The sequence below is a fragment of the Prinia subflava genome, chromosome Z (genome assembly GCF_021018805.1).
Source record: "Prinia subflava isolate CZ2003 ecotype Zambia chromosome Z, Cam_Psub_1.2, whole genome shotgun sequence".
Lineage (NCBI taxonomy): Eukaryota > Metazoa > Chordata > Aves > Passeriformes > Cisticolidae > Prinia > Prinia subflava.
The window spans coordinates 25,946,160-25,973,515 of record NC_086283.1 but is presented as its reverse complement, the minus strand read 5'-3'; the positions used below and the strand labels follow the sequence as shown (position 1 = coordinate 25,973,515).

Below are 27,356 nucleotides of genomic sequence, written 5' to 3'. Positions count from 1 at the left end.
AAAGTCATCATATTCCACCTTAGATGATAGAAACACAAGGTAAATTTCTACACTTCTTGAGAAAGCACATCTCACTGAATCACCTTAGCCACTGGTTTCATGCCTGCCTAAAACAGCAAGATCAGGCTCAAACTTTCAAACATTGCCTTTGTCTAGAGGAAGGTCTTACCTCTGTATTTCTACTACCTTAAAGCAGTTAGACCACTGGTTCCCTTCAGGGCTGAGCTAACCTTGAGTCTGGTCTCAACTTCTCCATCCTCTCTTCCAAATGTTTTTTTGCTGGGGTAGCTGCAGTGTTCAGGGCCAGGTAACTGCTCAGCCAATGTAACCATGCTTGTACAGAGGATTTTTGAAAAAGGCTCCAAGGACCTAGGCTGGACTTCGTTGACACAGCTCTCATTGTTACTGTTCAGCCTCAACACCAAAAAGCTGGAGACATTTGCTCTGGTTGCAAGGTCACTTCTAAGTACCAAAATTTTAAAAGCATAGTACCTGGACAAGACTGATAAAGCAAGTGGAACATCCAGCAACTGCCCTGACAGAAACCTCCCCTCAGGATCACATGCTAAATAGAAAAGACTTAGGATTTCACAAACACTTCCCCCCCCATATGTTTTGATAGAAAAAGAGGAACATCCATCACACCTGGCTTCTTCCTGGATCCCCAGAACTTTATTGTGTCTCTACCTGCTTTCTCATATCCAAAAGCTGAATATTCTAACTGATAGGACAAAGTCACTGCCTGATCTGCCCCTCAGTGATTGCACAGACAGAAAAGGGGCTCTTACTCATGTCTTTTTCATAAACCAAATCCTTTCAATGAACCAAGAATGTGTAGAAATTCAGCATCTCTTACATCTCTACATCTCTTATGTAATTTGGCTTAAGTGAACATGACAGTTAGTGGGGAACAGAGAAAAACTTTACAGCATACTCACGTAAGTTTTATTTACTCAGCAAACCTGTTTATTTATTACATTGACTTGGAATGTAATGTAGTAGCCTTGGGAACAACCCATTCTAAAGCCAGTCAAAACCAGACTGAAGCTTTGCTTTGCTGTTTTGTTGGGTTTTTTTAACTGGAAAAAGTACTTTTCTACACACCACAAGCATGATGTTCCGGGCCTCAGGAGTTGTCTGACAGTGACTAGTCATAAAACATTCTCCAGAAGAGCCCCAGTACCATTACACTCCTATCTCTATGTACCAGTTTTTGTCAAGACAAGTTAGCCCATCTTTTCCTGTCCAACATACAAGTGCCACTAGACTTCCCCTGAGGAGCTCCGCTGTCAGGCAGGCAGACGTGCGCTCTCAGCTGAAGTCCGTGGAGAATCTCCTGGAACAAAACCTCATCACTTGTTTTGTTACTTTTTCTACAGCCATTTCTCAACACTATTTGAATCCTAACAACGTTCCTGGAGACTTTACAGTCCCTTTGGTAACAGATCCACCAACATCAGAGGAGAGGCCTACAACTTCTGTTCTTGCTTCCAAAAGTTATAAAACAAATAAACAGAACGAAAGCAAACCACAGACTGTAGCTCAGTGCAAGTCCGTATATATTAAAATAAAATCAAAAAGCTGACGCTAAATGACTGTTTAGAAATAAGGGTAAGAAAAATCATTTCCAAACCAAGCCAACAGGCCTCGGGCTAGGCCGCAGGCTCCGGGGGACCGAGCTCCCCGCGAACCCCGCCGTGAGCCGCACGGAGTGCGGCGAGCCTGCGCGGGGACGGGCCGGGGGAGGCGGGGCGGGGCCCCAGGGGGCGGCCCCACGCCGGCGCGGGGGACACCCAGCCACGATCAGTTCCGGGGGGGCCGAGGGCTCTGGTGAGGCCGGGGGCGGGTCCCGGGGCGGTGCCGGGGCGGTCCCAGCGCTTCCCGGCCGCGCTTCCGTGCGCCGCGCCCCGTCATGCACGGCGGGCGGATGCGCCGCCATTTTTGCGCTCCCTCTGCCGTGCAGTGACAATAACAACCCGGCCGGGCCGTCCCCCCTCAGGGAGCGCGGGCACAGGCGGAGAGGGGGGAGCGGGGCCCGAGCGGAGCGGCCGCGGGGCAGAGCGGGAGGCGTGCGGGGCGAGGGGCTGGAGCCGAGGTGAGAGAGAGCCGCGCTCAGCCCTCCCCGCTGCTGCTCGGCGCAGACGAGGCGGCCGGAGCAGGAGGGGAGCGCAAGGAGAAGCCAGGGAAGCGGGCAGCCGTGGGGAATTCTGCTGCTGGAGAGGAGAATTGAAAGGAACTGGTGTACCGCGAGAGGCAGGAACGGAAACGCTCCGCTGGGAAAGGAGTAAAAAAGCAGAGAGGCAGAGACAAACTACGAGAAGAACCAAAGTAATAAAGAAAAGGAGAAGAGGAGATAAAGTGTTTTCACGGATAAAGGAGGAAGCGAAGGAGAAGGAATCCAGAAGGACTCCGCTGATGAGAAGGAGGAGTTGAAAGACCCCCCCCACCGAGAGGCAGCAGAGACTGACTCTAAAACTCTCCCTCTCTTTGTCACACCACAAAGATTTGATGCCCCTCAGCCTGTTCACTTCTGTGTGTTCATGTTTCCCACAGGTTTCTCTTCCCCCAACCCCCCAGCTGCAGCCCAGGAGGTCAGACCTGCAACTGATGGTAACACTAGCAGCAGCTCCTCCTGCAAGAAGAGAAAGTTAAATAACAGCAGCAACAGCAATTCTGAAAAAGAAGAATTTGATTCCATTTCCTCCTGCACCTCTTCTCCTTCCAAAAACACCTCCTCGTCATCTTCCTCTGTCATCACCACTTCCTCGTGCTCCTCCTCAGGGGTTGCTTCCTCCAACCATCACCTCCAGAAGAAGCTGCGTTTTGAGGACTCCGTGGATTTTATTGGACTCGATGTGAAGATGGCTGAAGAGTCTTCTTCCTCCTCCTCTCCTGCTGCCTCTTCTCAGCAGCAGCACCAGCAACAGCTTAAAAATAAAAGCCTTTTAATTTCGTCAGTGGCTGTGGGGCACCATGCAAATGGCCTGACCAAAGCTGCCTCCTCTACTGTTTCCAGTTTCGCCAACAGTAAACCTGGCTCTGCCAAGAAATTAGTGATCAAGAACTTTAAAGGTAACAGGCCATAGTTTGTCGCAACCTGTGGGGAGCCGACACTCGGCTTTGTGTTTTGTTTTCAGCCTGAAAACCGGTTCCTTTCAAATAGCTCCAGGTTTTGTGGGAATTGCTTTTCTGTGGTGAACATTTCTATACTTATGTAAAGGGGAATAATGATTTCTGATGTGTGCTTGCCTGGTCATGTACACATCCTGAGCTACACTTTGCTGCTTGGAATTATTGTTCAGACTCCCTGCACTCTTTCTCTTGAGAAGGTCTTAATTTGTACATTAGGTGTTTACACACTTAGGTTTTACAGCAAAGTGTGTGAATATCAAATGTTAAAAGTTTAAACTTCTGACATTTGATACCTCTTTTCTAGTAATCCTCATTCAGAGCTTAGTGTATATTTTAGCCCAGTTTATGATAAGTCTTTGCATAGAATGTGTGGTTTTTTTTTTAAATTGGCCTTGAATCTGCATGTCTTGTCTATATCTGTGTTGTCTGTTTATAGGATAATCTGCCTGTGCTTAGTTTTAAATGTTGAAGCTAAGGTGATTATCGGGCTATTATGGTGGATTTCCTTTCTGGTTTCCCCACTTCCCTTTAAAGTAGGTAGTTCAGATTTTTGCAGAGCTATTTCCCTGTGATGTCCTTGCTGTAATTTTTAATTGTAGTATATTTTCTCTGTCTTGATTTACTCTTACTTACCAAGTTTACATTATTTTATAAATTCTCTCCAAACGTGTGTTTGAGATTCTTGAGTAGTGTTATTAGAGACTAAGATGAAGTAGAGAAATTAAGCTTTTCTGATGTGATGCTGCTTCATTTTCTAGTAAACAAAAATACAAATAGCTAGACAGAAAGTTTAGCTAAAACACTGCCATTTTTCCCTATAAAGATGAGAATATCACGGGCTTTTTTTTGTTTTCTGCCTCTTGCTGTCTTCCAAAATAGTCCACTACATTGTTTTCTTCAGTTGTTTCCTTCTCCTCATGTGTTTGGGTTTGTGGAGGGGTAAAAGATATTACAGAAATTAAAATAAATTTCTAAATACACAATTGACACAAGTCTTCTGTAGACATATCGCATTAGGTAAGGATTAGGATTATTTGACCCACTGTAATATTTTGCAAGAATTCATGATCATACTGTAACTCTTCGCTTTAAGGTTCCAATTCTCACAAATGTTCTCTGTCCATCACAGCATCATCATTTAATTTGACTGATTATTTTAAAATATAAGCCTATAATGCATTATAGGCTGCTCTTCAGTTGCTTGTGCACTGTTATCTTTAAGGGAAATTAACTTCTGAAATTTAAAATACCTGTTAAATGTCATGGATTGCATGGTGCTGTGATCATCACTGCTTATTAATTGGTATTTGAAGCACTTGCTTAAAAAGGACACCTCAGTATTTTGACAACCTTGCTTTTTATTTACTCTTGGATGCTAAACTGAATAATAATCTCAAGGTTTTTGTCTTTATCTCAGTGTGATAGCAATAGCATCCTTTACAACTTAAATGGCTTCTCAAGATCAGTTGATTGCTGAGCAGCATACTCAGGAGTTGCTAGTGAAAATAGGCAAGTCCACAGTCAGTTGTCTCTAGATCTGGATGATGCAGCTAATGTTGGGATATTGCCAATATTGTAGGGAAATGCTTGGAAGAACAAAATAATTACTTCTCTCTGACAGTTGTTTCTAAGGAAATCATAAAGTTCTAAAATTTTTTTTTACTTTTAGGTGTGTAAAAGTCAATTTTAATAGAGTATAAACTCCGGGCCAGCTTCACCTGTTGGTAGCATGAATGTGTGTGTGTCATCTTCCTCTTCAGATTTTCTTCTTCTGTCTTCTCCATTTGGGAATGTGCTTAATAGAACAAAAATGGTCACTTTGGGTAGTTACAAGAATATAAAATTTTAAAATAGTTCTTATATTCTGAGGATGTGACTTGGGGAATATCTTAGCGTGTTGAAAATGCTTTAGTCTTGCTGAAGGTGCTGCAGAGCAGGGACATATCTAGAAAAGAGCCAGAAGAAATGATGGAGAGTGTCAGAATTGCAGCTGTTCGAACATTAAAAGAGGCTTAACTAAAAAATATCCACTGGCCAAACCCGAGAGACATAAAAGGATTCCTTTAAAATTGGAAGGTTTTCCTTGGGACCATAAAGCTTGTACAATAATTACAGTGTTTCCATGAGTGTTTCTTGAAGAGTTCTTTCCAACTCTTCATACAGAGTAGAACTAATGAGTAGTAAATTAAAAACTAAGATACACACAGCTGTGTATCTTCTAATGCATCATTTTTGCATTTTATGTCCTTTTCTTGTGGCTCTGCTGTCCTGGTAATGAGAGTGTAACGAAGGTCTAGATGCTGGTTTTAGCCCTTCTTGAGGTGCTTAGGCACAGGATTGTGATTTTTGTAAACCACAGGTACTGTTTGGGCTACAGGTGCTGTGGTGTGGATGTGAAGAGTAATGCTGAATTTCTTCAGTATGTTACTCTTTCAGATGTGTATAAGATACTGCTTTTAAACAAATCCTTTCTTTTCATGTAAGTATAAATTAAAAGCTGGGCTGTCAGCCCATAGCTCTTTCCCCTCAAAGCTACATACTTTTCGTTTCTGTAGAATGTTCTGCTTTATCTAAATACATTCTCAAACTTTATGTAATTTCTTTTAAAGATAAACCCAAATTGCCTGAAAACTACACAGATGAAACCTGGCAAAAACTGAAAGAAGCTGTAGAAGCTATCCAGAACAGTACTTCAATTAAGTACAATTTAGAAGAGCTCTATCAGGTAAGTGCATTAAGTAAAAGCAACAGGTTAGGGCTTTTTTGTTTTGTTTTCAGATTTCTTTGCTTAAAACACGTGATATGGTGGTAAGAATATGGCATTTTGCTTGCTGGCCACTTTTGTCATTGAAAAGCTTGTCACCAAATAGTTTTTTAATTTCAAAAATTTCACAAGACCTAGCATTGAACTAATTTTTTTTATAAACTTGTCACAACAAAACCCAAGGTATGGTTTCCCTTGTGGCAGTTGAGAGAATTAACTAAGGTGAGGAGCTGTATTCCCTTTTCTTTTTAGGGGGTTGTAGTGTTTATCTGCTAAAGGAGAAATACGAAATCCTCAAATATTGGTGTTGAAGAATAACGTGATTTAAATATTGTTTGTTTTCTGAAGAAGGTATCTGTCCACGACCAAGTATCACAAATCACTTAAAAACTGAAATTTTCTGTTGACTTCTAGTAGGTAAATAGAACTCCATTTTTCCTTCGTGAATTGTGTTATTTTGGTTTGATTGTGATTTTTGGGCATTGCAGCTTTCTTTCTATTCTAACAACTGAGAATCAAACTGTATTGCCATCAACAGCTCCGGTTGTGTTTTCGTAAATACTTTAGGAAGTGATCAGATTGAACTACATTTCCTAGTGATTTTTTTATAAGCTCCACTTCTGCTTTCTCAGCTGAATGTGTTGGGGAGATTTCCCCTGCTTACCTTTTCCCTACTAACGTCACTTGCGGTTTTAGCAGCATAGCAACTGTGCTGCTTTAGCTGGGTACTAAGAAGCCCTTGAACTTTTTATTCTACTTTTAAGGCCTTTATTACCTGGTTAGTTATTTAATTTGTTCCTTCTTATCATCTCTTTTTAATGTCTCCGCCTGCCCTATCCTTGTCAACAAAAGCTGCATTTGAATATGGGGGAAAAAATCCTGTTTGTACAAGGCTTGGGGACAGATTTAAGGAAGAATTAATTGCTGTTCCTCAGTCCTCGGCATTCTTAAGATCACTATAGTCCTTTGTAATGTTCAGCTAATTAATTAAAAATACTGCCTTTTTAACAGTTTGTCAGAATAATTGATAGTATTGTTATTTTTGCAAAATTGGTGGAAGTGATAGCAAACTACTACGGGTGATACTGTGAATTACCTACTCTAGACTGAATAACGGTGCAAATAGCTGTTAATTAAGTGCTTGAAGGCTATCCAAAATTGTTAAAAAATACAGAGTTCTGTTGAAATACTTGCTTCTGTTGAAGAGTGTTGCATAAATTTCTGCTCAGTCTTACCACAAGTTTAATTGAATGTCACTTGTGGTCAGAAAACAAAAAATTAGCTTTTTTGTTTTAAATCTCAGTGATTCAACATTGGTATTACTTAGATACTTCTCAGTGAAATAGAGTGCAATCAAGTATGACTTTTTAATATAAATCTAAAAATAAATGACTTGATTTAAAAATAGTAATAGGAATCACTAGTGTTTTTAGATGCTAACTAAACTAATGTCATTTCTGAACAGCTGCTTGGTAAAAGGATCTGATCTCAAATATGCCTTGGCAGACACCATTATCCAACATAGAGGGGAATTACAAAAGAGTCTGCAAAAGTTCTGCTGCAAACCTCCAAAGAAGATAATTATTTTTTTAATGAGCTAAACTTCTTGCATTTGGTTTAACTCTTGTCTGTTCTGGAAAAATCCCACTGAGCAAAAATTTCTTTGCAGAACCCAAGCTTATTACTTGCTTTGTTCCTCCTCAGCAAACAAAATGATTCCCATTCTTGAGCAGCTGAAGTGCTACAGAATTTAATGGTTCTTTCATAGAATAATTTTCCTTACATTAGTGCCTGAAAGTAGAGGTCTAGATCTTTGGTACCTGATACATAGCTATTTTTTAAATCAATCAGAGTTAAGTACTTCAGGAAAGTTCTGATTTTCTCTGATCACAGTTATGTTCAGTTCTTTTTCCTTACAACACAAACCCAGGCGTGGATGCTGCAGTTAAAAAGAAAAAAAGAACCACACAAAAAAACCTCCCACCAAACAGAAAACCACATCCAACATATATGTGACACAAAGGAGATAGGGTTCTTTTACAGATTTCCTGACTGTCATTAGGGCACGGATTCCCTGACCAGAAACATTTCTTCCACTAATTCAGAACAAGATAATTTTGTGAACTAGAGGCCCAAAAGTTTTTACATGTGTCAATGTTGATACATTTGAGATACAATCAGTATTGTCTAGCACTAGTTATTAAGCAAACTATAATATTGCAGTTAATCTCAAATTAATAATCAGGGGGTTAATCTCGTAAAAATTAAAGCATTTCTGTGCATGTCATCAACGAAGGTGCAGAAGTTTTGTACTTTATGTTCAAACAATCCTAGCAGACATGTTTAACACTTTGGAATTTCTGATAGACAAATGTAAAAGCTCAGCTTTATATGAACATTCCATAAAATTAGGTGTATATTAATACATGTGTATTTCACTAAAAGTTAATTGTATGGATTTGTCCATATACAGTGCAGAATCTAATTATTTTAGGCATTTAGAGCAGCATGGTTAAAGAGTACTTGTTTGATAGGCAGCAGTTTTAACGGTGTTGGGATGAGGTGACCAGAAGTCCAGGAAAGAAGCTGGTGGTGTCCTGAGTTGATGGTTTGAAGCCAGAGTAATGGTGATTCTGCAGGTGACAGGCAGGTTCCGTACAAAACATTCACCTTCCCAGCTCTCAGATGGTTTCTCCAAAGTGGAAGAAATTAAGAAACCTAGGAAGATTACACTTGCTGAGGTTTTAATTAAGCTGTTCAAGCTCAGTGTTTTCCATCCCCTTGTTCTGCCGAATCAAGTATCAGGTTATATCCTGGTTTGCTACCTGAACCTGTTTGTACAATAGCAGAGTACAGCTGAGCAGTGCCCATAACCTGCTCTGAGCAGTGAACTATGGAATGCATTTTCCTGTCACTTTATTCTGTTTGTTTGGTGCTTCTTAAGTGTTGAGGCTGAGAGTTAAACCTGTTGCTATTTCCAAATGTTAAGATATGTATACTTGGGTAATAATTTTGGCTTTCCTTACAGTCTTCATTCAGACTTGTTTTGGTTAACTGGCACATTCGCTGTCTTGCTATGCCTGTTTACTTCTGACACTTTAGCTCATGCAGGTTTGGGGGGGTTGTTATTGTTGTATGGGATGGTTTTGTTGTGGGGTTTTGGTTTTCATGGAGGTTTGGTTTGGGTTTGGTTTGGGTTTTTTGAACTCCTCTGTGTGCTGGAGCCAGTATTAGATGTAGTGCACTCAGAATGATTCCTGTTGATATCCTGAGATGAACCAAAGAACTCTTGTTTAGCTGTTTTGATTATTTATGCTATGCTTTTAGTGGTCACTGCTCACTGTCTGTGTCCATTTGGACTGTTGGGAAATATTCTGGGGGAATTTCAGTGTAATGACATAGATCTGCTCTGTGCACTGCTGAGCAATCCTTCCATGGTTGGTTGCAGGTGTTGGGGAGCAAACTTTACCTTCCAGTCCTTTTTTTTTTCCCCAAGTAGCTGGTCGTACTAGCAACTGAAGTCTTTTCCAATAAGTAAATAATAGTATAAACCATTAATTGAAAATCAAATATGCTTCTTTTCTAGCTTCCACAGGTGTTTTACAGAATAATCTCTTACTGTGTCTTTCACCAGCTTGTAAAGAGTTAAAGTTGTCTAGTTGCTTTCAAATTGTAGACAACGGGTATGAATTTTAGAAGTCTTGAGATACACTAATGGACTTAAGGATGATTGTTTGCTTGATCAGTCTCCAAGACATGGCCCCATTAAACTTCTTTTTACTTCTTACTGTGAGCACAGTGATAATTCTTCTAATACTTGATGAGATTTAGAAATCTGAGATTGTCACTGTAAATGTAGTCATGCTACTAATATTCAGGATTATAATTAAACTTGCTCAGGCACAGAGTTGGTGAATGGATAGATAAGACAGATAACATATGTATATATAGGTACTTTGGGGGATGAGGGAAGCTTAATCAAGGAAAGGACTGCAGAAGGAAATTAATCTGGCAGTGCTTTTCCACTAATATCAGTGTGACTTACAGAGCACAGCAGTGTAATAAAATTAATACCTTAAGTGACTGCTTTGAGGTGTGATGCCCAGCAAGCTATTGGAAGATATTAAAGTGCCATCCTTGGTTGTAGAGATGCCAGTCCTGCAGTTCCTTGTGAGAGACTGACGCTCCAGCTAAATCAGTAGTCCATGAGCTGTTCAGGGCACAGCCTGCCTTTATCTCCTGTTACCATTGCAGTGCCGTGTTTGTCTCTGCTGTTTTGCACGCAGCAGTTAACTGTTTTAAAAACTGTGAGAAGCAGAATTCTTGTCTGGGAGGGATGTCCTACTCTCTTGTAAAATCACATGTAAGAATATAGCAAGTTGTTTTGTTTCTCTTTCTCTTTACTTCAGGCTGTTGAAAATCTCTGCTCCTACAAGATCTCTGCAAATTTGTACAAACAATTGAGGCAGATCTGTGAAGACCACATTAAAGCACAAATTCACCAATTCAGAGAATATCCTTTTCTTAGCTGTTATAAGCCAAAATTGTTTTACCTGCAAGTATATTGCAATGGATTTCTTTGACTAGTTCATGACATTAGGCTGTGGTAATCTGAATTACTAGGTTTTGTGTAATTGGTTTTGCTTTTATTTTTTGTGGGACCTAGGAGAACACTACTTGTTCCTTTATTTCTGTAACTATTGAAAAGTTTCTGAGAAAGTTTCACTGGTATTTGTGAAGCACTTTGACATCTCACAGAAGCTTGTGTTGGATTTGCAGCAAGGCCTAAGAGAAGCCTTTATTGGCTGTATCATGTCAGGCTTTTTATATTGAACTTGCCAAGCTTAGATAAAGTGAAAAGTCTTCCAACAAGTAGCTGTTGGGTGGTTTTTTTGAAAAGTAATAGTGGTCTGGCAGCATTTCAGCTTCTGAGGATCAAAATGTTTTATTTTCAGAAGTTTGGAGTTGCATCAGGTTGACGTCTTGTTAAGTGGATGCTAATTAGTGCCAGAACTACACAGTGAGCAGAATAAAAGATAAATTGGAAGGATAGAATTTATTTCTTAAGGTTAATTCTTAGCATGAGCTGAAATTAGAGTGTAGTAGTGAGCTTTTACATGTATTGGGTATTGTTGGTTTTTGAGGTATAGGGATATGTATGTTCCATTCTCCAGGGATGGGGGATTAAACAAAATATTCAAAACTATTTAGATATTTTTTTAAATTTGTTCAGATAATTTTGATTTCTCATTACTAACAAAAAGACCCTCATTAAAAAATTGTTGTAAGAAATTAACTGGTTCTTTCTGAGAGTAGGTGATTTTGTTATGCTGTCTATTAAGTGTCTCTGAAAAATAATAAAGTTAGTTCATTTCATTGCTTACACCATCTATTAATCATGATTTTCTTAATGATTTCTTCATGGATTCATTGGATAGTGTCCTTTTTCTAAAGAAAATAGACAAATGTTGGCAAGATCACTGCAGACAAATGGTAAGTTTATCTTTTTAAGGAAAACCATTTGCTTTGTCAGCCTGTTTTGCTTAACTTTGTTCCTTTTCAAGCTTCTGAAATGTCTTAAATTTATGTAAGGTTTCTTTGTGATATACAGCTGTATCTAATTTGTTAGAAATCAAGTCTTGAAAATACTTTACTATAGTGTGTTTCTTGGCATATGGGTCTGATCTTGAGCACACACACGCCTAACTCCTCATTGTCAGTTTTAAGCAAACCTTTCTGTTCATACCTATTTTTAAAGGAGTTGTTCTATTACACAGAAATATGCAAAGTGTCACATTGATCACCTTGCAGGGATTGGCAGAAGATGTTAAATAAATCAGCAGTGTCCAAGAAAGCACTGCCTGAAACCGATGGGTGGGATTTCTTGTTGTTGTAGAGCACAATTTGTGTTGCTCTTCAGTTTTAAGACTGAAATGATTGTGTCTTTTTTATTCCTTCCCGTGACAGATTATGATTAGAAGTATCTTTCTGTTCTTGGATCGAACTTACGTACTTCAGAATTCAATGTTGCCATCCATTTGGTAAGGGCACAAAGAATTAAATTTTTGGGGGGGTGCAGAAATAAAATTTCTTGGAGGTGTATTTTACCTGTTGCATATATCTTGCTGATTTTAAGATGGATTCTTTTAATATAACCTCCTAGTGACCTGTAAATTACATGGTGAATGTACAAGCGCTTGTTTCAAAGGAAGATTTTTAATTTATTTGCCATAAATTATAGGCTTGTTCTGGAATAGCTATGATCCCAAATTTCAGTGAAGTAGCTATCAGCCTCCAGTCTGCACAGTTAAAGGAAGGGGTCTGGTCAACAACTGAAGTACAAGAGTTTAGAGTGCCTAGTAACAGCCTTAGCAGGCACAGTATTTCAAGTTCTGTAATTCTTGAAGGAAAGGGTTACTTAAAAGCAAAATACGCTTTTTTGGACTTCAGCTTCTGCTCCTTGTATTATTAATAATTAGTATGTGCCCTATTGTTCTTTGGGACCTGAATTACTTTGGAAGAGACTGATGGAGGGTCCTGACTTTTCTTAAGAGTGACCATACCCATGGTTTCAAATTCATGAAAGGTTTTAACTGGGACGGTCATTGCAGAGATCCTTGTCTGTCACATCACTGAGTTCTTCTAAGCTGTGCCTAAGAATTAAAGATTAGTAAGTGATAGACAAAAAAGGAATATTGTCCATCACCATAACCATGGAATTGGAATCCAGGATGATATTTTTCTTTTCTTGTGAAGGCTGGTGTTCCAACATCCTGTCAACTAACTGAAAAATAAAGATACTGCAAAAGTTACATGGTTGTTTAGGAAAAAATATCTGCATTGATGTTTAAAATGTGTAGCTTCATGTTAGTTTAGTGTTATGGTTTATTTTAGTGCTTGTGTATTTGTTTATCTTGAGTGATTTGGAGGCAGAGGTATGAGGAATTGGAAGAATGCTGGTTTTGGCATCTTTATTAGATCTAGATCATGTTTTAATAAGAGATATCTGGGATTTATTCTTAAACAATTTATTGAGTAGTCTTTGCTTTCTGTTTAGGGATATGGGACTAGAATTGTTCAGAACTCATATAATTAGTGATCAGAAGGTTCAGAATAAAACTATTGATGGCATTCTTCTGCTGATCGAGAGGGAAAGAAATGGTGAGGCTATTGACAGGAGTTTGCTGCGCAGCCTTCTGAGCATGCTTTCTGACTTGCAGGTGAGTAAACTTGCACCTTTAAACCACTAAACAACTCGAATTCTTACTTAGTGCTCAGTAAGCTTTACCCTGAATTGCTGTCATGTTGTTTCCCCAGATTTATCAGGACTCTTTCGAACATAGATTCTTGGAAGAGACTAATCGCCTGTATGCCGCAGAGGGACAGAGGCTTATGCAGGAACGAGAGGTATTTTGCATGTTTAACAATGTTTGTTGTGCCTAGTGTCAAAGCATGTGCCAGGGAGTAGAAACACTCTTCTGCCTTAGACAGTGTACAAGGCAGTAATGTGACCTTTGTTTTATGGTATTCTGAAAAAGGAAATGCACATGCAGTTGCCTTCAGTCACAGTGCTAATGATTTTTACTTAAAACTGGAGCTGCTAGTTCTGTCAGACCAGTACTATCCATCTTCTTCCCTTCTTGTTGTTTGTTTTTTAAACACGAAAAACTACTCTGGCATTTTCAGGTTCCAGAATATCTTCACCATGTCAATAAGCGCTTGGAAGAAGAAGCAGACAGAATAATCACTTACTTAGACCAGAGCACACAGTAAGTGCAATCTCTCTTTGCCTGGTGGTATGAGCTCTTTGGCTCCTCCTCTGCTGATGGCCATTTAAGCAGCTGCAGTTTATTTCTGTTGCTGACTGACCATCAAATGCTTTTTACTTCCCACAGTTCCATGTTTACAATGAAACACTGTCTTGGCTCACACAGCTAGTAGCCTTTTCTTCTAAGTCACTGTTATTTTGGCATAAATGTTGTTAAGTATTTGCTTGAAGAAAAATAGGCTGCCACTCCCAGCCCAGATGTCTCTTTCCTGCTGCAATGTAATTAGTCAACTGTTCTCCTACCTAAAAAAGATAAGACTCAGCATAGAAAATTCTAAAGCTAAAGCATCTGAATATTTGCAAAAAATATTTGCATATGGAGAGTGGGAAATTATTGAATAATGTCATTCTTCAATCTTTTCTACTTAGTGGCAGGATTTCCTCCAACACAGTCAGGGGGAGGTCTTCTAACATAAAGCTTACAGCAGTTGTATCTGGGAGAAAATGTAGGTCACTGATACCAAGACCTTTCTGAGAGAGCAGTGTTTTATTGCTATTTTCACACTTTTTGATTTTCTTCCTTTTAGCATTAAAAGCATTTAGCTTGTTTAGTGGCTTCCTTGTTCCATGCCAGTATTAGTGGCTGATTCCCTGTATTGTTTCGATACCTCTTGACTTAAGCTCTGTTTTTGTTTTCCCGTGGTTTATCTCCCAAGACTGAATGGCCTTCCAAACACAGTGTTAGGCATATTATTTGAGGAATTCTCCCCAACTTCTTCACTGATGGAATCATTGTCCAGCTGCCTACAGGTCATGTACAATGGGCTTATTGTATAAATTAAAATCATCAGTCAGCAAACAGAAAAAAAGATTGTTTACTGGGGAGAAAAAGGATAAATATGTGTATAATCATTTTAGGTGTTTGGCCACAGATAATTAGAGCACTCCCAATGACAATGTAATGAACATAATCTCAAAAGAAGGATTTAAAACTGTCAGTTATGGAAGAAGGAAAAGTAATTCTAAACATTTCTTCTGCAGGAAGCCACTAATTGCTACTGTAGAAAAGCAACTTCTAGGTGAACATTTAACAGCCATTCTTCAGAAAGGTAATCTTTCTTCTTTATAGAAATGTTTCTAATTACTGCTTCGGGGCTTTCAGTTCCTGTGCTGAAAGAAAACTATGGATTCAGGTGCTGGGGGAGGACAAGCTACACCATTCTTTAGCTCCCTTTGCTCCTCAATTCTCAAAACAGCACTGACTGTTCTCCTTGTTGGAGATAAGGGGACACTAAGCTGTCTTCTGATACAAAGCAAAGCAAAAGGAAAATTGGCACAGAAGACTCAAGTTCAGTGCGTTAAGTGGCATTTTGAAGACTTGGAGGTAAAGAAAGGAGTACACTTTGAATTATAGCTGATGTAACAGAAAAGAGAGATACTGAATACTTGCTGCTGACAAAAAACAACTTATTTTAAAAATGTAGTATAATTTGAGCTATGGAATACATTGCCTCAGTTCTACAATAGTCTCTGTGGAGTAAAGTGACCCTCTGTTGATCTCAGAGATAATCTGGAAATAGAAGTGAAGGGTGCAGCAAGAGTTGAATAATAAAACAATCAAGTCTTTAGTAGCCAGATCCTTAATGAAACAGGTATGTGGGCATCTTCCTGCACATCTGTAACCAATTCTTCATTGAGGGGAGTATTCACCTTTACCCATCTGCTTTCTCAGAACCTTGGTGTAGAGCATCAGGGCTTCTCCGGAAAGTTAAGAAGTGAATGGTGAAAATATTTCTTGAATCTGCTTGCCTTCAAGCATCTCTAAAATTTATTTTACAGCTGGAGTTGAGACTCAGAGCTGTTTTGCCAAGGAACTTTTCTTACAGATCAGTGCAGTGTAAACTTTTCAAATCTTTAGGGAATAGTAAAGCAAAAGTAAGCGAAGATCTTGTGATAAGGTTGTTGTGTGAAGTACATGTAGCCTAAGTGCAATAAAATCATTTGCAATAATAAGGTTTTTAAAGTTTCAGCCAGATACTGTGTTTCATTGTTAAAATAGGTACTTTAAAATAAAGTACAAACCCAACAAACACCTAATGGTGTTTGATAAAAGGGTTTATCAAACCATTGGTTTGATAAATCGTTTTTATCTAATGGTTTGATTAAAAAATACTCGTTTTGAAGAGGCCTCATTGTAGTTATAAGCTGGGCTTTCTGTGGTTTTAATTTCTATTGAAATTTCCGCATTTGCAGGTCTAAATCACCTTCTTGATGAAAACCGAATTCAAGACCTGTCTCTTCTGTATCAGTTATTCAGTCGTGTGAGAGGTGGAGTACAGGTTCTCTTGCAGCACTGGATTGAATACATAAAGGTATTGTTCCTAGTATACATAAGTACTTGAGTAATCCCTGTAAACTATTGTATTTTTCTAAAAATTGAAGGTATTTGCTTATAAATGTGTATTTAATAGACAGCTTTTGAAACATCCCGGGAAAGGTACAGTGACTGTTCTAGCTGTATTGAAGAAAACATTGAACATTCAGTTGAGTTACTGAATTCCAAATAAATTGGGATTTTATAATCTTGTTTGTGGTATTTCATCAGTAGTTATTTTGGTAATGGCAGAATGTTTGTCTTCTTCCTAATAAAATTTCATGTGAGAATGAGTGGTAGTTTAAGTTACCAACCAGTTGAAGTTCAAAAAGCACTTGAATATCACTTAGGATGATTCATTTTATTTCTCAGGGAAAATGTCACAGAAAATATGGTTGTCGTGAAGGAAGGCTTTGGAATGGCAGAGGAGTACTATTAAATAAAACTGAATTTAGTGGGAGCATTAGCTGTGTAAGACCTGAGGATATAGATGATCAAAATGGGTGTGTTGATTTTGTCATGCAAAATTTTATTTCTTTAGACAGAAGTTCTGAATCCATTCACTTTTTCATTTGTTGTTTTTGAACCAATATGCAAGGCCTAGGGATGATTATATAGTAGATACTTCGTAATACAGTAATACATCATAAAGTAATACTTTCGGTGTTACTGGAGCTAATACGAGTACCAGAAACAGCACATTACAAAGCTAACTTAAGATTTTAGAAGTTAGTAATTTGTAATTTAAATTATTTATTCAGACTCATTGAAAGATGTGTTTTATTTTGCAGGCATTTGGTAGCACCATAGTAATTAATCCTGAAAAAGACAAAACCATGGTCCAAGAACTTCTTGATTTTAAAGACAAAGTTGACCATATTATTGATGTTTGCTTTCTCAAGAATGAGAAGTTTGTAAATGCCATGAAAGAAGCCTTTGAAACATTCATTAACAAAAGACCAAATAAGCCAGCTGAACTCATAGGTATTTTTCTTCAATTTCTTTCATGTGAGAATTTGGGTGCTGAGTTGCTGATGCACTTACAGATGGGATATGCTGGAATTGCGTGTTAATACATGCTCAGTGCACATCAGACTGGGGATCTGCCATACCACCTGGTGCAAGGGAATTGTTTGGGAGGGTAGCATCAAACATTAAAAGCAAGCTGTTCATCATTTCACTGGCTAGGCTATAGAAAAGTGCAGAACATCAGAATTTGGGCATTCCAGCAATTGGCTGGTGTCCAGATCTGAGAGTACTGCTAATAATTAGATTTTTTCTAATCTAGAATCTTACATAACTGTGCCAGCAGCACAGAGCTGTTAGGGGTTTAATATGAGAAAGGGAAGAGAGCTGAGGATGCACTGAACCTCTCATCCTGTGGGGACAGTCTCTGGTTTGCAAAGAACATTATTTACAGATATGTGCATTATGTGCCTGGTACTCTGCACTTTTGAATCGTTTCCCCACAGTGAATAACCCCTGCTTTGTGACTGGTTATGCTGTTAGGCTTGTGGAGTGGTACCTTCTCCCCTCCTTTCCTTGCATTAGTTCCCTAACTGTAATGTGCTTATCAGCCCATTTGAAATTAAACAATCTACTTTGATTGAAACTGGAAATTAAAACATAATGATATGCTAAAGCAATTCAGCAGTATAATCAACACATTTAAATAACTGATTTACATATTTTTCTTCTGATCTTTTTGCTTCTATTACAGCCATGTCAGTCTGCAACAGCAATGACTTTACTTCGAGATCATAACATAAAGCAAGATTTTTTTTCAAAGGCAAAATGTTTTAACATTGTGTATGATAATAAAGTTAAGATGCAGTCATTGCTTATCTGAAAAACGATACTAGGCTATAATTTTTTTATAACTGCATAGCCTCTATGAAAATATATCAGGGTAGATGTCATGAGGCTGATAGAAAGTGATTCCAGGATCCTTTACATTTTCAATGTTTCATAATATTAGATTTAGAGATTGTTGTTTCACTGTGATATTAAGCATGTGCTAAACTCTGTTCTTCAACACTCTTTTAGCTAAATATGTAGATTCAAAGCTTCGTGCAGGCAACAAGGAGGCTACTGATGAAGAACTTGAAAAAATGCTGGATAAAATTATGATCATATTTAGATTCATATATGGTAAGTATTGGGGGATTTTTTTTGTGGGGATACAGTTGTTTAAAGTAACATAAAGGTACTTCAAAATGATTTTTGCGGTCTTGTTACAATTTCGGGTGGTTTTTCTCTGTGGATGTGGTTTGTTGGTGTAGTGCTGTTTAACTACTTTGTCTATCAAATTGCAAAAACCTATGGAAAGCTTCATATGAAGACCCTTTTTGCTTTTCTGAGCTTTGAATTTGGTCTCTTGTAGGTGATGTTTGTTTAAAACCAGCAGTGCTTTGTGATCACTTTCAAATCTCATCTCTTACAGGAAAAGATGTCTTTGAGGCCTTCTATAAAAAAGATCTAGCAAAGAGACTATTAGTTGGGAAGAGTGCATCAGTAGATGCTGAAAAATCTATGCTTTCCAAACTCAAACACGGTAAATACCTAATCTGTCTATCTAATCTTATCTTTCTACCTGTCATTTCTACCTATCATTTCTATCCATCAGCTTTCTTGTAAAAGTAATTGTTTTAACAGGCCTTCACAGAAGCACTGTTGGTATTTCCCCTTTCCATGAGGGCAGAAGCCTCTGTGCAGGTCCTGAATGACTGGTGGGTTTTGAGGAGATTCATTTGCTTTCAGTTTTGTAATTATAACAGGAAAAGTCAAAACCCAGGAACCTAAAGGGCACGGTATATCTTGGCCTGTGGGATAGAGTTGAGGTTCCCTGCTGAGCAAATCAGTGATGTGCTCAGAGAACTTAAAGATGACTTGAAATCATTATTCACCATCTAATTGTTCTCTAGTGTGGTCTTCATTGTTTCATTGGATGGAGCCTTTGGGTAGTAAGGGTAAGATTTTGAGCTTGATCTTGTTCTTCCATCAGGAGACAGTTTGAAGGGCAGCTAATAGAGATTAGAATTGTCATCTGAGTGATGGGTCGCCACCGTAGTCAAAGGATGAACAGTCAGGTCCATGTGGAAGAACAACTGGGTTGCAAAATAGCTACCACATTAAAACATTTTCCTCTTTCTTGTTTGTAACCTTATTCTGTGCCTTAATTAGAATCCAGGTCTTTATGTAAGAAAATATGCTGGAAACAGTCATCTTGCTTAAAAGTACACTCTGACACTTAGAATAACGACTCTGAGGTGTTGAAAATAAACAGATTAATTTCTAATATTTACCTTTTCTCTTTTATAGAATGTGGAGCTGCTTTCACCAGCAAACTTGAAGGAATGTTTAAAGATATGGAGCTTTCAAAAGACATAATGATACAATTCAAACAGGTACTGAAGGAAAGCCTGCTGTCTGTCCTGTCTGTACTTTTGAAAATTTTACTGAATTTACTGAATTTATTAAAGGTTTTTCCTGAGCAACACAGCAAAAAAAAAAAAACTGAGACAAGCTTCTTCAAACAAACAAATCATCACTCATGGCAATAAGAGAATTGTAAACCTACAAAACATTTTAACACCACTGTATTCTGATGCCTGGCTTTGAAGTTTTTGCACATTTAGTTCTGGTGATTTTGTAGTGTTTTGATTACAAACAATTTTTAATATTCTTTCCTCCATTCACACTTAATTAGATAGATCTTCACCTCAGCCTGCTAAAACACTACATTTGTTGTTTGCGTCCTGTGTGGAAGTGCCTTTTGAACTTTAGAAAAGTGCTTGTTCTTATCTTAATTTTCTTGTTGTGTGACTTGCAGTTTATACAACAAACACATCATGTGCGTACTTGTCTTCTCTGGTCTTGCAATGCCTGTTCTAACTGCAGTTCTACTGAAATATGTGTAATAAACATAGATTTGTTTCAATTTATTTTGTTTCTCTTTGCAGTATATGCAAAATCAGAATGTCCCTGGCAACATTGAGCTAACAGTGAATATTCTGACTATGGGTTATTGGCCAACCTATGTGCCTATGGAGGTCCACCTGCCCCCAGAGGTAATGAACATCATGGGTTATACAAGTATTGGCCTGTCAGAAATGTATCTTGGGATCCACTGACACTTGGTTTTCAATATGCATGGAGAAGGAAATGCAGACCTATCCTTTTAAAATGAAATTTGTTTTCCTTCAATTCCCTTTATCGTTCTAAGCCTTGATCTAAGGCTTAATTGGTTGTGGAGGAGGGAAGGATGCTTTTAAAGTAGAAATTGTGTTTTAGTGTTTTGGGATTTTTCTTTCTTTAGATGGTAAAACTGCAGGAGATTTTCAAGACCTTTTATTTAGGAAAACACAGTGGTAGGAAACTTCAGTGGCAGTCAACACTAGGACACTGTGTACTAAAAGCAGAATTCAAAGAGGTGAGTCTATTGTTTCTATTACTCCTGTTCTTCTGTTGATTCCAAGGCTGTACCTCAGGGATATATGGGGAAAACTTAACACTGTTTTTCCCCTTTCTTAAAATTACTTTTAACCTCCTGCTATCTTTTCCAGAGTTGGTAGTTTCTGAAACAGATGTGTTGATGTCTAAAAACATACACTCAATTTCTGTGTTGGTGGGGAAAGAAAAGCCTGTTGGGGAAAATATCCATTGACTTTAGTTCCAGATTAAAAGTGGCCCTCATTTTTATAATGGGGAGGAAAAAAAGAAGGGGGCCATGTTCCTTCAATGGCCTTATTTCATCTGGTAACACTAAGTATCTTCACAATATGCTTCTCACTACTGAAATAAAGAAAAATTCTGGATTGTACAAGAATACAACTGTTTTAAAAGGGTTATTCCCCTTCAGCATTTCTTCATTGACACAAAATTTTCTCATGAATTAGGAATCCTTACCACTTTCATTTTCAGAAAAATTTAATGTTAAAATAGGTATTGTGAAACTTGATTGTTTCAGAGATTCTATGGTTCCTTATACTGTGTTCCTTAAATTAATGTTTGTGTTAGATTTTGACTTAAAGGTTTTCCAGATTGTAATTTTAAGCACTCAGTGCTTTGAGACTTGTCTGGACTCATCTGATGCATATCTTGGGTGAGTTTTGTCACTGAGTGGAATAGTCCAGGCTTGTGGCCTCAAGCTTGTGCTGCATTCATAATATAAACAAGTGACTAGTAACGTCTATTCTTCCATATTCTCAAGTGAATAAAATAACACTTAGTGAAATAACTAACATGCAAGAGTTACTTGTTTCTCACGTTTCCCTCATTCCTTTCCCACCACCGCCCAGAAAAAACAGCCTGGTGATGTCTGTTTATTTCCCTTGTGACAGGGAAAAAAAGAACTTCAGGTCTCCTTGTTCCAGACACTGGTGCTGCTCATGTTTAATGAAGGAGAGGAGTTCAGTTTAGAGGAGATAAAGCAAGCCACTGGGATAGGTTGGTATTGAAAACAACTGAGTACTTCCAAGCGTTCTTACTAAAAAAACCTAAACAACTTGTTTCTGCTTTAGAGGATGGAGAGCTGAGAAGGACACTTCAATCTCTGGCTTGTGGCAAAGCCAGAGTACTGACTAAAAGCCCCAAAGGCAAAGATGTCGAAGATGGTGATAAATTCACATGTAATGATGATTTCAGACATAAGCTCTTCAGGATAAAAATCAACCAAATTCAGATGAAAGAAACGGTATATATTTTTTTTTAGTCCTCTGGGGTTTAGATCTTTGGGTTAAGAACCTTGTTGCCTGCCCTTTATAAACTTCTTTCCTCCTGTTGTCATGCACATACTGCTATCTCTGTCAGAGTTACACATGAAGTTCAGATGACAGCACGTACCGAACAGTGGTGATTTAAATGTGTGCCTCTGTACTAAGACACCAGTGATGCTGGATGTCTCTAAGTAAGGTTAAGAGACCTTCCAATTATGAAATGCTCTTTTTGTCCTTTATCATTCCATGCGGCTTTACTGACTGTTTGTGAACATGGCAAATTCACTGTGGACTTGTTTCTCTGACAGCCATCCAATATAAAATCTGTGCAAAGGTTTTAATTCTTTGTACACATGTGTACTTCAATAGACAATCAGTCTTCATATTTGTAAAGGCTTTGTGTCAGATATTTGACAACTGTCTTACACTGAGAATTGTCTTGGAGACAGAAAGAATTGTTTTGACAGTGCTAGTATTCTCATTAAAACTTTTCTAAATGGGTCCTTCAGGTGGAGGAACAGGCAAGCACTACAGAGAGAGTGTTCCAGGACCGGCAGTACCAGATCGACGCCGCCATTGTGCGGATCATGAAGATGCGCAAGACACTGAGTCATAACCTGCTCGTGTCAGAGGTCTACAACCAGCTGAAATTCCCAGTCAAGGTGGTGTACTGTTCTTTCTACTTCTAAAATCTTATTAGTAGTTTTTATCTTTCCTGGCCTGCCCCCCTCTTTCCTAGTGTTTCTGTCTAAAGTATGCATCTTTTTAGTATTGGAAAGGGCAAATACTCCCTTTCAGGAATCTTTAAAGTGCCACTTGTTCCTAAAACGTATTTCCAAAGGATTTCAGCCCTGGAGTTTGTTAGCAGTAAGGGAGCAGCTGGCTCTCTTTGTATGCTGCTGTTCCACTGTTTGCCGTGTTCTTTCAAGGCATTCTTGGGCAAAGGAGAAAATGCTTCAGATCTCAAAACCAATTCTGTATTACAACCTTAACTTGGTGGATACTTTTGAAGTACAGTGTTTTTCCTAGATGGATTATACTGGCTAATGTATATATACATATATAATAATAAAATATTGGTGAATGTCTCAAAGCTGCAGAAGCCCACAGTTGCAATATAAAATGACTGGCTTATTGTTTACAAATGGAAATGTGTTTTCAAACAGACAGTGAGGTATTGTTGGAATTCAAATATGTGGTGCTTTCTATCAATGGAAATGTAAAATAAGAAATCCTGCTATTTCATTCCACTGTATTACCGTCTTGAGTGCCTGCACGTCTGTCAGTATTGTGTAAACTGCAGTTGGGCTTCGTAAGATTATAGCAGATTATTTAAATAATCTCCCTCACTTGTCATCGTGGCACATTTTTATAAAGTTCCTCACCCAACAAAATCATGGGGCACCCAAACTATTGCAAAACTCATTTGCTTTAAGAGGAAATGAAACTTGTATCATCTTTTACTGGCTAAAAGTCAGAAATAGAAACACTTTGGTACACAAAGTACCAAATGGTGCACAAACTGCACTTCTTTAGAGTTCAGTTCAAACAGCAGCACATATCTTTCCTTTCTGTAAAAATCTGTTTAGCTGCAGGTGATGAGCTAACTTTGTAACTTTCTCTTCTGTCAGTTACACACTGCAGACTTTAGAAGCTCTGATACTTTAAAGGATTTTTTTTTAAACTGGGATTTCTGTTTCCTCAGCCATCTCGAACAATCCAGATATTTGGCTCAAGTGGAAAAAAAGAACTAAGAAGCATTGACTGCAAAGTAATAATGCTGACATATGCTTTATTTTACAGCCTGCTGACCTTAAGAAGAGAATAGAATCCTTGATTGACAGGGACTACATGGAAAGAGATAAAGAAAACCCGAATCAGTACAACTATATTGCATAAACATATGTTGGCCTTTGTTTTACTGCACACTTGGTGTCCTACACAGTTGCCAGTGGATAAACTAGCCTGTTGATCCCGTTAATTGACTTTTTATACTACCGATGATTGAATTAAAGCAGTGTAATGGGAAAGTATAGTAGAGTGGACTTCTTTCAGTGGTTAACATGCCCATTTAAAGAGTACTATTTACATTTTAAGAAGAATGCTGTTGAACTCTTTGCATGTTATTTAGTAAGATGTGCAGAAAGCTGAAAGAAAGTACCTGGTCTTTCTGATTCCATTTGTCTCTGGGTCTGAAGAGAAGTCCCTTGATATATGACAGGTATCTTTCACATTTTTAAATGGAAACAGAAGAGTTTAATATAAGAAAATAGCCTTTAAAATGCTTAAACTGCATGCAAACTTTTCATTTACTGTACAGAGTGCATTTCAGCTATACATACCATTGGTTTGGTTGATGCCCACACTTGGATTTTTTTCTCTTAAGGAGGTAAAATGGGGAGTAAGCCAAGCTATGCTTATTGCTGACCTAATGGAAAATATTCTTGGTTGCAGTTAAGACAAAATGGTGCCAATATAAAACGATGTATAAAGTTTGCAGTGTGGGCATATATTCTGTATATACAAACACCATTCTTAAATAACTGCTACAACAAAACAAGTTCAGATTAGATTTATATGGCTTGCCTGTGAGAATTGATGTTCACCTTTGGGACTTTTAAGCATAAAACAGCCATAAGGGAAGAAGTGACAGTTTTTACTAGTTATGGGTAGGAGGCCTTCACCTCTTGGCAGCAATACTCTAGAATAAAGAGAATCTTTTAACAGATGAAAAGCCACACTGTTACTGTGGTAAAGCTGTAAGAACAAAAATTGCAAATGGATTTTAATACTTGTTTTGCTTTGCAACATTCTAAACTTGAACTGACCTCAAGGTTTAGACAGGGCAGCTCTTCTATGACTGCCCTGCTTTGGATTGCTTTAACTTAAAGCTTTAAGAACTCAGCCCTAGAGCCTAGCAGGCCTCCTAGAACCCAGAAGCCTACCTCTCATATAGTAAGTTAAGTATTGCTACAAGGCATCTAAAATATATTTTCTTAGATGACCAGAGAGCATTCTTTGCATCTTTATAAGACATGGGAGAGTAAGTCACTTGAATGTAGAGCTTTGTTTCAACAAAATACACTTTTTATTGCTTATAGCAGCATGTGCCAGGAATATATGAAAAAAAAAAAGGTGTCAGCAGAAAAGGAACTCCTCCACATACCAGTTCTTCCTTACCCAGCCAGGCTTTAGACCTATGATCAACTGTGTTGCAGAGCACAATGAAAAACCTCATCCTCTTTCAGGCACTGATAGTCCTGAAGAATACCAGATATCTCTTGAAAGCAAGATGTTACTTTTGTTTAATGGCAGTGTAACTTAGCTCTCTATGACCTATAACTTCTATCACTGTGATCCCACATTCAGGGGTGCGCATGTGTGAGAGTGTGTGTGTGTTTTCTATCTGACACATCCCATCCTTAGTGGTTTTTTTAATCTAGTTTAATTCCATATATTCTCCAGCCATGCTTTCTCTCAGGCTCTTTTGTATGCAGTCCTCAGCTTACAGATGAAACAAATGTGGGGTTTTTCCTACTAAACTATTTGCAGTCACCCTCAACTAGCCGACATACAGCTCTTTGTGATCTGCAGAACATCTGCCTTGCCCTTGACACAGTGGTTATTGCAGCATAACCACTGGTAGACATCCAGCGCCACCCCTGCCTCTGTGAGACAAATACTGACAGTGGAGTTATATGGTAAGAACCTCGAAGACTCCTGCAAATCTTCAAGTATTAGTTCAAATAGAGATCCACTGGAGAGGAAAGAATGTCCCCCACCATAAAAAAACCCCTTCTGTGTTTCACATTCAGTGTTCCTTCTCTTGTATGTGTTTTGTGTCTTCAGCCAATAAGAGATTCCTTTTAAAGAGAGTTGGAGAAGAAGCATGAGACTCTTTGGGAGACAGGGGCTGATGTGTTGAGCTGGTTCCATTCAGTCTGTTGTAGTATATAAATTGACACCACTACATGTGTGAACACCTGTTGTGGTAAAACCCTTCCTCCTTACACAAGTGTCACATTCAGTCAAACAAACCGCAAAGGACTGTAGGTTTATTTCATTTTTATCCTATTTCAGCAATTTTAATGCAGAAAATATTATACAGAAAATGTCCTCAAATCTCATCAGAACTCACAATCTGAGGCAGACCCTAAGCGCAATCCAGTTAAAGCAACCCAAAGAATGGACTTTGAGAACCCTGGCTTAACCAGGAGGGGATGAGCGAGGGGAGGGGAGGGGAGAAGGCTTCTCCTTGTAGCTTCATGGGTTTTCCCCAAGAACTTTTTCATCTCCTCTGCTAAGGTCTTGCTCATTCCTGGTTAATGACAAAGCTGCAGCCAAGATTTGTCATCATACAACTCCGCGAATTCTTGCTGGGATCATGTGCCTGCTTATTGAGCCATATATATCTCTCTAAGAAAAAAATGAAATGGGCTTGGACCACAGTTCATCTGGCTAGAACACAGCTTGTCTTTTTGGCCACACATTTTTAATCTTGACTCTTGCATGCAGTTTATAGCACCTTGTTCATAAGAAATTGCAGTTTATTCTTAGAAATATATATTTTAGGTTTTTTAATCTTTATACCCATAAATGGACTATTTTTTTGTCTTGGCTGGTTTCAAAAGTGACCATTTTGTTTAAATGCTGTAATTGCAAATGTGTTGTAAACGTTTTGTTCTATAGTTTACACAAAGGTGCCAAAGTAAATAGTTAATTTAAAAAAAAAAAACCCTAGCAAATTGTTAAGTTGCTTTTAGCTATTCTTCATATTTTGATCTCTGCTTCTTTTTTTTTCTTTTTTTTGTCAGCCTTTCATTTTTTCCTAAACATATCATTTTCCCTTATGCTTTCTTTTAAAACAAAAAAAAAGTACATCTAAGAAATGTTTTAATACCACTTTTTTTTAGTGCTCTCATGTAGTAGGAAGAATATTTTCTTTGAAATGTTACACTAAAATTGTAAGAGTACAGCAGCATTCAAAAATGTAATATACTTTTTGTATAACAGTCTTGAGAGTGTGTCTGGAGTGGTGGGGGGGTGGGAAACTAACCCTGTTACTTTTCAGAAGCCTCTTCCCTCAGCTACCAGAATATGAAAGTGTGCTTTTTCACAGCATCAAAAACTTATAGTTTATGCAGACTTGCAAACAGGGCATGTATCACCATTGCATCCTTCGATGCAAAAAGCAGCAAAACCTTTTTTATGTTTCATAAGTCTGATATGGGTACAGAGAGTCTTTCTTAAGTTGGTAAATAATGTAAATACATGTCCTTTCAGAGAGTGAGTCTGTTATCTAGGTATTTTGTGTCATTTAATAAATATTAAACAGTTTTGTGTTGATAAACTCTTGTGTGTAAAATGCCTTCTTACTCCAAGTTCTGTATGTTGGGCTTACTAATGTTTATGGCTTCTTTAAATTCTTTAGCTTGTGCTTTGATAGCAAAATACTTGTTTGCTACTTAAATATAATAAGTAGTTCCTTATTCATTCAGTCATTAAAATCCCTTGAGTTTTCTAAGTGGCTTCCATTCCTGAATTTTTATTATTTGGGGTTTTTTGCTAAGTTTTCTATGGAACCATAGAAGGGGAAGGAAT

General features: G+C 38.2%; 1 protein-coding gene across 1 annotated transcript; it reads left to right on the top strand.

The window, feature by feature from the left end:
- Positions 1-1,909: 1,909 nt before the first annotated feature.
- CUL4B (cullin 4B) lies at positions 1,910-27,105 on the top strand. Its single transcript, XM_063423704.1, has 20 exons — positions 1,910-3,072; positions 5,742-5,857; positions 10,306-10,409; positions 11,320-11,389; positions 11,864-11,937; positions 12,954-13,116; positions 13,214-13,303; positions 13,583-13,665; positions 14,706-14,773; positions 15,918-16,036; positions 16,830-17,022; positions 18,085-18,189; positions 18,482-18,592; positions 19,360-19,445; positions 20,001-20,108; positions 20,357-20,470; positions 21,381-21,486; positions 21,561-21,733; positions 22,265-22,417; positions 23,559-27,105. Exons 1-20 carry the CDS (start codon positions 2,541-2,543, stop codon positions 23,652-23,654), a joined length of 2,664 nt encoding a protein of 887 aa, XP_063279774.1. The 5' UTR covers positions 1,910-2,540; the 3' UTR covers positions 23,655-27,105.
- Positions 27,106-27,356: the final 251 nt, after the last annotated feature.

Bases quoted from the DNA above. Each gene is read 5' to 3' on its own strand.
- CUL4B (XM_063423704.1), top strand. From the start codon at position 2,541: ATGTTTCCCACAGGTTTCTCTTCCCCCAACCCCCCAGCTGCAGCCCAG. The intron at 11,938-12,953 runs GTAAGGGCACAA...CTTTCTGTTTAG, and splicing joins TCAATGTTGCCATCCATTTG to GGATATGGGACTAGAATTGT. The intron at 20,109-20,356 runs GTAATGAACATC...TTCTTTCTTTAG, and splicing joins AGGTCCACCTGCCCCCAGAG to ATGGTAAAACTGCAGGAGAT.